Source organism: Halichoerus grypus, chromosome 14, assembly GCF_964656455.1.
Source record: "Halichoerus grypus chromosome 14, mHalGry1.hap1.1, whole genome shotgun sequence".
In the NCBI taxonomy this organism is placed as follows: domain Eukaryota; kingdom Metazoa; phylum Chordata; class Mammalia; order Carnivora; family Phocidae; genus Halichoerus; species Halichoerus grypus.
Window position 1 is genome coordinate 47,256,969 of NC_135725.1, and position 11,540 is coordinate 47,268,508.

Here is an 11,540-nt window from a genome sequence, read left to right on the forward strand (position 1 = left end):
TTTTCTTTTTGGTAAGTCTGACCAGGGGCTTATCAATCTTATTAATTCTTTCAAAGAACCAGCTCCTAGTTTCACGGATCTGTTCTACTGTTCTTTTGGTTTCTATTCCATTGATTTCTGCTCTGATCTTTATTATTTCTCTTCTGCTGGGTTTCAGCTTTATTTGCTGTTCTCTCTCCAGCTCCTCTAGGTGTAGGGTTAGGGTGTGCATTTGAGACCTTTCTTGTTTCTTGAGAAAGGCTTGTATTGCTCTATACTTTCCTCTTAGGACTGCCTTTGCTGCATCCCAAAGATTTTGAACAGTTGTGTTTTCATTTTCATTGGTTTCCATGAATTTTTTAAATTCTTCTTTAATTTCCTGGTTGACCCATTCATTCTTTAGTAGGATGCTCCTTAGCCTCCATGTATTTGAGTTCTTTCCAACTTTCCTCTTGTGATTAAGTTCTAGTTTCAAAGCATTGTGGTCTGAAAATATGCAGGGAATGATCCCAATCTTTTGGTACCGGTTGAGACCTGATTTGTGACCCAGGATGTGATCTATTCTGGAGAATGTTCCATGGGCACTAGAGAAGAATGTGTATTCTGTTGCTTTAGGATGGAATGTTCTGAATATATCTGTGAAGTCCATCTGGTCCAATGTGTCATTTAAAGTCTTTATTTCCTTGTTGATCTTTTGCTTAGATGATCTGTCCATTTCAGTGAGGGGGGTGTTAAAGTCCCCTACTATTATTGTATTATTGTCGATGTGTTTCTTTGATTTTTGTTATTAATTGGCGTATATAATTGGCTGCTCCCTTGTTAGGGGCATAGATATTTACAATCGTTAAGATACGGGGGTGCCTGTGTGGCTCAGTCGTTAAGCGTCTGCCTTCGGCTCAGGTCATGATCCCAGGGTCCTGGGATCAAGCCCTGCATTGGGCTCCCCACTCCGCGGGAAGCCTGCTTCTCCCCCTCCCACTCTCCCTGCTTGTGTTCCCTCTCTCGCTGTGTCTCTCTCTGTCAAATAAGTAAAATCTTAAAAATAAATAAATAAATAAATAAATAAATAAATAAAAGTAAATAAAATTGTTAAGATACAAATGTAGTGATCCAAAGGGGCACGTGCACCCCAATGTTTATAGCAGCAATGTCCAAAATAGCCAAACTATGGAAAGAGCCAAGATGTCCATCAACAGATGAATGGATAAAGAAGATGTGGTATATATACACAATGGAATATTACACAGCCATCAAAAAATGAAATCTTGCCATTTGCAACAACATGGATGGAACTAGAGGGTATTATACTAAGCGAAATAAGTCAATCAGAGAAAGACAATTATCATATGATCTCACTGATACGAGGACTTTGAGAAACAAGACAGAGGATCATAGGGGAAGGGAGGGAAAAATGAAACAAGACAAAACCAGAGAGGGAGACAAACCATAAGAGACTCTTAATCTCAGGAAACAAACTGAGGGCTGCTGGAGTGGAGGGGGGTGGGAGGGAAGGGGTGGCTGGGTGATGGACATTGGGGAGGGTATGTGGTATGGTGAGCGCTGTGAATTGTGTAAGACTGATGAATCACAGACCTGTACCCCTGAAACAAATAATACATTGTATGTTAAAAAAAAGTTAAAAAAAGAAAAAATCCTATAGATGTCCCAACATAAAAGATTATTTCTGCATATGATATAATCTTCTTCAATAAAATATCTTTGATATAAAAAAAGAATTCACCTGTTTTCAGTCATATCCATCCTGAGGAAAAGAATGCTTTATGTATGAGAATATTTTACTCTGGGATAATATTTTGGAGAATTAGAAATGGGTAGTTATGCCACTCTTACTGTTCCGATAGCCAAGAAACAGGCTTTCTTTGAGCCCATGGATGGTACTCTGAAGAATTTGAATCAGCTGGTTCAGAAGTTATTGTGTGGTTGTGTAAGTATGTTGCTGTCCAGGCTGAGTGAAAGCTCTGTGGCTGGAGCAGTGATCTGATCCTAGCATCCACATGCGCGAGGCAATATAAAAGCCCTTAGAATATTATAAGTTTGTCAGATTTATTTATACCTGGATATATTGCATATTACATTCTTTGTTATTGCAAAATATTTACTGTCTTTATGATGAGGCTCTTTGCTAAAAAAAAATTAAAAAGGAATGGGGAATGTGCCCCCCCCACCCGAAAGCATACAATAGTGGGTGTGGATGCTTAGATAAAATGTTGCAGACTTTTGGGGCACCTGCCTGGCCTAGTCGGTGAAGCCTCCCACTCTTGGTTTGGCTCAGGTCATGATCTCAAGGTCGTGGGATCAAGCCCCTTGTGGGGCCCCAAGCCCAGAGCGGGAGTCTGCTTAGGATTCTCCCCCTCTCCTTTCCCCTTCCCCCTCTGCTCCCCTCCCCCACAACCCATGTTCGGTACCTTTTCGCATGCTCTAAAATAAATAAATAAAATCCTTTAAAAATGTTGCAGACATTAGATATTTGGCAATTTATATGAATTAATCAATCAAATAAAGGTCAAAGCAATTTAAATGTGTATTTTTATGTGATGTCAAAAAATACATTCTCTTTGATTATCTGACCCATTATATCCACCAAGAGTTATAGGTTTTATATATTTAAATAATTTTTTTTATTTATTCATTTGAGACAGAGAGAGAGAGAGCAGGAGCAGTGGGGAGAGGCAGAGGAAGAGGGAGAAGCAGACTCCCTGCTGAGCAGGGAGCCCAATGTGGGGCTCGATCCCAGGACCCTGGGATCATGACCTGAGCTGAAGGCAGACGCTTAACCATCTGAGCCACCCAGGCGCCCCGGGTTTTATATATTTAATTAGGTAACTGAGTATGATGTGAAGACTTGATGCTACAAAAATTTGTGTTTTTTGTCATTACTGGGGTTTTGGGGTTTTGTTGTTTTTAAGGGATACATTTTCTGGAATCTATCTAAAACGAGGACTTTTAATTCCAACCAGTAGATGGCAGAATAATATCAATCCCTAGAAAGTGATTGCTCAGAGACTTGTTACCAAGAAAATAGAGGAATGAACCTATTATTCATGCATTTGGTTAAGGAACACTTCACCAGTTCTGCACTGTGAACAATTTAATGAACAAAAGCAAGAATATCTATCTTTAGCAAAGAAATTAGAAAACTACAATCACCCTTATTAAAATTACCTACAAGACACGATGACTTGTGTCACTACTATAATTTCGCTGGAAGTATTAACCAATGTTTCAAGTTATGATACAAATCATATGAAACAAGGTTTTTATACTATGCAGATAATATGATTCGTTAAGGTGAAAACACAAGAGAATTCACCCAAAAATCTGGTACGAATCAATGGACTAATGTTTCATCCAAAAACTTAAGAATCAATGACAGTAATGATGACAAAAAACCAACATGCTAAAACCATGCATTTCCTACTACTGCTGCAATAAAGTTTGGAATACAACGTGAAAACAAAATCTCATTCAAAACAGCAATCTATACCAAAGACAACATGAAAAAAAGGTCATTGGAACTGAAGAAAGAGACCCTAAATGACCCATATAAGATTTTATTGTAGGGGCACCTGGGTGGCTCAGTCGTTAAGCGTCTGCCTTCGGCTCGGATCGTGATCCTGGGGTCCTGGGATCGAGCCCCACATTGGGCTCCCTGCTAGGCAGGAAGCCTGCTTCTCCCTCTCCCCCTGCTTGTGTTCCTTCTCTCACTGTCTCTCTCTGTCGAATAAATAAATAAAATCTTTAAGAAAAAAAAAAAAAGATTTTATTGTATGATTTTAAAAAGCATAAAATTTCAGTGAGAAAGTAAAAATTATTCAAAAAGTGGTGATGGGACAATTGGATAATAATTTGAAAACATACATTAGATTTTATGCTAGAAGTCTAGTAAAAAGTGACATTCATAACAGTAATATAAAATACTAAGATAATTATACCATATCATGGTGCGAAGAAAATACACAATATTAAAAAATGACAATGGAAAAAGTAATTTCAATACATTACGAAAAAAACCTTGCAAATTAAGACATATACTCAAAGAAAAAAGATGGGAAAATACTTACCGTAAGCAGAGACTAATATTAATGTGAAAGGAATTTTTGAAAATTTATTTTAAAGGGGGCGCCTGGGTGGCTCAGTTGGTTAAGCATCTGCCTTTGGCTCGGGTCATGATCCCAGGGTCCTGGTATTGAGCCCTGCATCAGGCTCCCTGCTCAGCGGGGGGCCTGCTTCTCCCTCTCCCACTCCCTCTGCTTGTGTTCCCTCTCTGTGTCTCTGTCAAATAAATAAAATCTTTAAAAAAAAAAGAAAAAAAATTTATTTTAAAAATTCATGTTCATTTCAATCAGAAAGAAGAAAAGCGATTTGAACAAGAGATAAGCAGTAAATGCTCCCTTAGCAAGTTAAGAATTAGCACTGATAAAGCAATTGGATAAAGTACGAGAAATGTGACATCAGTACTATGTAAAAAAAACGCAAAATTATCACTAAAAGTTCAAAATGCAAAAAGATGGACATATTTGACTGCATTAAATGGAATGGGTGAAGGTAGTCAAAAGGAACAAACTTCTAGTTATAAGATAAATTAGGATGTAACATACAGCATGTGACTACAGTTAATAATACTGTTGTATATTTGAAAGTTGATGAGAGTAAATCTTAAAATGTTCTCATTCCACGAAAAAAATTTGTACCTGTGTGTGGTGATGAATATTAATTACACTGATTGTGGTGATCATTTCACAGTATATATATATATATAATACACACACACACACATATATATATGTATCAAATCATTATGTTGTGAACCTCGACTAATACATGTCCATTATATCTCAACTATATGAGTAGCCCTGCCCCCATAAAAATGCCATAAATTGAGAAAAGAAGTCTTTGCAGCAAATAAGACATTTAAAGCAAAAGACAGGAACAAATGATTCACAAGTGAAGAATGCACATGCTCAATAAACAAAAATTTCAGTGTTGTAATAAAAAATATATTAACTCAAAACAAGAAAACTAGAACTGTAAAGATTTCCTTCGAAATAATCACTAAACACATTCTGCTGGAAATGCATATTGGCACACTCTTGGAATATTTTTCAAGAGCCTACATTATTTGACTCAGATTTTACTTCTTTAGAATTTATCAGAGTCAGACATGGACAAAATTTTATGTAGGAATATTAAATCTTGTGCAACTTATAATGATGAAAACTTAGGGTATTTAAATATACACTCATAGGGAAATGGAAAAAAATATGAAGGTACATTCATGAGTGGAAAATTGTACAGACATTTAATACTTTCTAAGAAAAATAACCTATGAAAATCATTAAGATAAAACTAAAGTAAAAAATGATGCAAAATGCCAACTTTATTAGTACCAACTATCCTTTACTAAATGCTTCCCTGCGCATGTCTTATGCTAATCACTTTGTAACATTCTCTACTTGTAATTCTGATACAGATACAACAATTATTAACACTCACCTTAATGCCATAGACAAAAGGGTAAACTTTAGCTTTGAGAGCTTACCTACCCCAGGGTTTTTCAGTTAATAATTGGTTGAGCTGTGGATAGGACATTGGTTTTATTTCTCTTGATGGTATGTTTCTGTAGTTTTGAATTAAATGTTCTATAGGAGCATATTTTGTCTTTATAATTCAAAACATGATTGAATGTGTTTGCTTTACGGGTAAACTACAGGAATTCTGTTGGCAAGAAGGGAAAAAAACAAGTAAGGATTTGAGTAAAAATAGAATGTTTTTCTTAATGCACATGTATTTGATAATTAGGAAAAAAGCACATTATTTTGTAATACATACATATTTTATAAAGCCTGAAGAAAAAGTCATAATGATAGCAGTGTATGTGTTTTAAAGTTGGATTTATTTCCTTTTATCATGCAGATTTTAGGTTAGGGTCTGGCATATTTGAAAAATATTTGACAAATGTCTGTACCTATGTATATGCATAATATACCCAGTATTAACAGAAGTTACCCTTGGCATTTGGAAATCATTGATAATTTACACTTTCCACTTTTATTTTCCTGTACTTTGTATAACACAATTACTTCTATAATCAGAAAACTAATGAACATTAATTTTGAAACTTAGAAAAATAAAAATAATAAACATTAAAAATAACTAATGTGTTTGCAGTTTCTTTTTTTCTAGTCTTAATTTTCTGTAAGAAATTATTAGCTTATGAAAATAGTCTCTTCCCAATCATTTCTAAGCCACTGAAAATTTATCTATAAGCAAGGAATTCCAGATATAATTAGTAGCATCAGCATATCATCAGTCAGCTACTCTGTGACTGCCAAGACAGCTGTCCACTACAGAAAATTCTAAAAGGGTGAGAGGTGGAGCATGTGAGGCTGGAGGTAGGGGGTATAGGTATAATTAGCTTATCTGGTTAAGCAATTTTTAGCTAGTTACAAAGCAACAGAGTCAACTGTAATAGAAGGCAAAAACCTTTTTTCAACAAGGCAAAGAGAAAAGCCTGTGCAGAATAGAAGGCAAGCAGGGCAGTATCACCTCAGCAGGTCAGAATTAGCACCAAGAGTAATACATCAGTACTAGGTAAAACAAACAAAAAAACAAAAAACCATAGCAGAATTATCCCCAAAAGGTCAAAATGCAAAAAGATGAACAAATTTTATCTCTAAAATTAACTGAATGGCCCTGTCTTTGTAAAACTGTAATAGATTGAGAAAAAGAAATCAATGCAAGCAAATGCCAGTTAAATTATATTTATTGTACAAAGAGACCCTATAACTTGGTATGAAAAAACAAAGCAAGTCCAATAGGTATCACAAGGGTAAAGGACATGAACATTCAAAGAGGAAACACAGCTACTCAAAAAACACAAATATTTAACCTCATTAATAAATGATTGGAATGCCATTTCTTGCTTACTTAATGCACAAAGTTAACATCAATTTCTACTTTTTCTATTTTCTAAATGTACTCAACTGTGCTATTTTTAGTAATAAAAAATTAGTCATTTAAAAAAACATAGAAAGTATGAAATTTTCTGCCAAGGCAGAAATCATAAAAAGCATTAAAATGAATCAACACTTGTATGAGCAGTTAAGGTTCAGATCCCTGGAAGCCAATTCCTTTTGTCTGGGTTCCTGAGTTTTATTATGGGATTGTCAATAAAGAGAAGATTGTTCCTGATTTATATTATGACAATCTCCCAAGTGTAGGGATATACTTATATGTATGCAAATATGTAAATTTTTCTTCAGGTAGGCAATTATTCCAGGAAAGTACCTCTCCAGAATCACTCACTACATACAAAGGACTCCTATGACTCCCATTTGCTGAAAGGGTCTCATTAAGATCTCCCCATACGATTCTCAACCAGTAGGGATGCCCTTGATATTTGAGAGGCTGAACATCTACTTTAGTACTGCCTGAAAAACAGCAGTGTCCCAGGCTTTCTGTAGCTGGCTTCTTAGGGAATCTGAAGTTGGTCCTGTTCTTTAGACATAGCCAAAAGGACATTTGTTCTGATTTGATACAGAACTGAGTATTACCTCCTGCTTGCTCAGATCATAGCCTTGAGGCAGATCACACAAAGCTCAGGATGCACACGGGCTAGAGCAACCACCCCAAATCAAATGATCATGTTAGAATGACTAAGTTGGGACACTGAACTTAAAATCCTATAGCTTTGTTCAGCATATTTCTTTCTTAGCTTTCCTCATATAAGTTTTACTGAACAAAAAGGCAGAAAATAGCAGACCTTACTTAAACTTACTCAGCAAAACCAATTCTCAGAAACCCGAACTCTGCTAAATAGCCTGTATGAAAGCAACTCTATAGAAAACAATACACAAGCAGAAAAAGTAGTATGTTTCATCTGAAATAACAATTTAGTCAAATGACAGATTTGGTAGTCAATTTAACGTTGTAGCCCTTATCTATCTCAATTTAGTATGACTCTATAGATACGTATTTTCTGGTACTGAAGTCCCGTTTGAATAGAAATAGCTGCTAGGTAGAAGAGAAAAAATCAATTTAAAAACAACTTCCCTATAGCTGAAATACCAAACAACTTAAAAATTGTATGTGTATGTGTAGGGATGTATGAATGTATACACACGTCTGTAATGTACGTACATACTTATATTTTCTCTCTCCCTTTCCCTCTCTCCAGAGAGAGAGAAAAAAACCCTGACTTAGGGCTATACTGTTTATTTCTCCTAAGAAACTTCACATATTCTGAATGCACTCAATCTGGTGAATTGGCAATGATGTCAAAAACTACATGAAAAAAGGGAGGTAGGTAATAATATCTGGCGACCTTTTGTTTATCTTAGGTCAGAGCAGGCGGCCTCCCTTTGATGTTTTGTAGTCAAAGATGAAAACTTGCAGCTTTGAAGCATAATTAACGTTAATTATACATTTACTACAATCACCTACAATTTGACTTACACAACACCACAAGCACACCTAAAACATTTTTCTACATATCTTTTTACATTTGTTTAAACAGCTGGCTATGTTGAATACATTTTCAGAATACATTTGTTAACCATATGATAAACACAGAGCCAAACAATACAAATAACATCAATTACCATTTTATCTAATAACTGTACCAATCATTATAAGAAGATACAACTGAAGGGAAAGTGTGAGATCATCCATGATGCACTGCAAAGGTACTACATTTTAGTCCTACGAATGATCTGAAGGTGCTGAAAGAGGTGATTCTCTAGAAGGTGACCCAGGGTTTTCCTCGGGTGGAAAAACTGTGAGAGTACAAGCTCGAATGCCACCAAGTGACTCTGGAAGGTCAAAAACTTTATGCCACTCATCCTTTTCTGGGTCATATTTCTGGACAATTTCTACCATACAACGATTATTCCAAGAATATCCACCTACAACATAGATTTTATTTTCAAAGACGGCAACTCCAACATCACTCTGACCTCTTAACATAGCAGCAATTGGTGTCCACTGGTCAAGGGTTGGTGAATAGTATTCACAGCTTAGAACATCATCATAGTCACTTGTTCCTCTGAAGTGATTGCCACCAATGACATAGAGCTTGTCTCCAACCGTACACATGCAGTGCAGACCTCTGACTGTCGTCATTGGAGCCTTCTGTGTCCACTTGTCTGTATCTGGGTCAAAACACATGAGCTCGTTTTGGAACGTGTCATGAGTAATTCCTCCTGAAATATACATTAGGCCTCCATACACTGTTCCAGCATGGCCATAGTGGGGTTCGCTCATTTTTGCAACATAGCTCCACTCATTCATCCTTGGGTTGTAACATTCTACTGTGGCCAGTTCACCAGCTGCACTTCGCCCACCAACAGCATATAAATGTCCTTTGAGGGCACTCAAGTGGAAAAATGTGCGCTTTTCATTTAATGATGCAACCTGCATCCATTTATTATACCGAGGATCAAATCTGAAAACTGTGTCAACAGCAGTTTTGCCTTTCGTATCGTAATTACTCTGACCACCAACTACATAAAGAAAGTTTCCAATGACAGCAATACCATGCTGGTAACGAGGAGCATCCATGGGGGCTAGAGATCTCCATTCTTGTGCCCTTTCATCATACATCCGCAATTCTTTACTGACAACCAGCTGCTGCCTCAAAACTCCTCCTAATGTGACCAAGTGCGTTGAGTCAGATCGAATGGCAGTTCTATCCGACTGCATCACTGGCTGCATGTATGGCATCATTTGGTAATTGCTAGCTTCTAAAAGCAAATTCACACAGGTATTGTCTGTTCTCATGAAATCTACTGTCTGCACGTAATTGATGAGATCCTGGGGTGTCATCAATGGAAATCGAATATTCTTCATTAATTTTGCAGCATAATCCATCCGAGGGTCTTCCAACCTTAGCCAGCGACAGGCAGCCTTGAAGAGCTCAAGTTCAGTACAGTGCTTAAGACTATTACTAGAAAGCACAAAGGCAAGCCGTTCAAAGGGGAGTTTCAGAAACTCCCCAGTACTCAGTAATGCAGGAAAATTCTTCAGGATGAAATTATTGACATATTTATCCACTTCGATAAGATTGTAAGTGTTAGCAATTCGTCCAACTTCAACACAGTTATCTAAAGAGACTCCTGAAATAAGAAATACTTTACAGAAGTCCAAAACAGGTAAAATTTGTAAAAAGCTGGCAGCTTCAAGTGTGTCCTGGAGATTGTCCATGTTAAGAGAAAGTTTTGCGGTATAAATAAAATCAATTATTTTCTTCAGACCAACCTTGTTCACCCCATGAAGCTTAATGCACATTAAATCCTGTTCTTTCATTCCCCCGGTGAACATCGCCTTGAAATAATCACTAGCAGACGCCATCATAGCTCTGTGAACGGGGAAGATTTCATCTCCATCCCCTGGTACCAGGGTCACATCACAAAGCAAACCTTCTATCCTGAGCTGATCAAAGCCTTGCAATACCACCGAACTGTGAGTATTGCTGGTAAAAAAACGTGTGGTTCCCGCCTTGCAAGGCTGCAAATGGGCGGAGACGCCCATTTCGCCGTTACCAAGAGACACTTTCATGTGAACGCCTTCCTCTGGCACAAAGATCTGTGCCCGAGCACGAAGTTATAACCTGAAGGCTTTCAAGGAAACGAGGCGGTCCGAAGAGCAGGAGAGCTCGCTTTCCTTATCAAGCGCAAGCAGTCACTGTGGCACCCCTCACAACACACCAGTCAGTCATCCACGGAAAACTGTTCGATAGCAGGACCACAAGGGCTGTGGACCTCAAATCTGATTATTATGCAGATGATTCACCAGAAGGCGGTTAAGTGACCCGTTCACCTGGTCAGGCCTGCGCTGCCGCTGCTCCAGCAGTTCCGCTCCGGGCCAAGGGGGAGGCGCCGCCACGTACCGCGGCTCGCGAGGCGGCGAGGCCGGCCACCTCAGCGAGCGGCCCGCTGCGCCCTCCGCTGTCACAGGAGCGTCGCCGCCGTGCCGGCGACTGCGTTGGGACGACGGCCTGGAACACGGGCCTGGCTTGGGCCTGGGCCTGGAACACGGGCCTAGCCCCGGACGCCGAGCCGGTCCTTCCGGAAAGGCCTCGTCCCAGGATCCCCCGGGCTAAGAGCGGCCGCGGCAGGTACTGCGGCTGCGCGGCCGCCTGACGCGTCAGTGGGCGGGCGTACGGGGGATGGGGAGGAAGGGCGCGGGAGGCGCGAAGGGCGGGGGTCGAGGAGGAGTTACCGGGCGGGGTGCCCGCGAGCTGGCCTCTCTCTCCGGGTCGCTCCGTACGTGGGGTTCAGTCGGCCCGGACGGGTGCACGTATGTGATGCTGCGCGTTTGGTATACACTTTGCACGGCATCTGAGCTCTCCTGCTGAATTCACACTTTTAAGATTTACACTTCCTGGCTTCTGTCTTTTGCATAACAATGAAATGCGGCTTTTGTATAAATTGAAAAGAAACGGCAGAAGAGGGCCTAGAGATGCTGAAAACTTCCTCAGTAAAGCGCTTGAGCTTCGATTTTTATCCTGCACAATTTAGTAACAACCTCAATCATAATTTTGG

General features: G+C 38.9%; 1 protein-coding gene across 1 annotated transcript; it reads right to left on the reverse strand.

Moving 5' to 3' along the window:
- Positions 1-6,745: 6,745 nt before the first annotated feature.
- KLHL9 (kelch like family member 9) lies at positions 6,746-11,093 on the reverse strand. Its single transcript, XM_036082649.2, has one exon. It carries the CDS (start codon positions 10,552-10,554, stop codon positions 8,701-8,703), a length of 1,854 nt encoding a protein of 617 aa, XP_035938542.1. The 5' UTR covers positions 10,555-11,093; the 3' UTR covers positions 6,746-8,700.
- Positions 11,094-11,540: the final 447 nt, after the last annotated feature.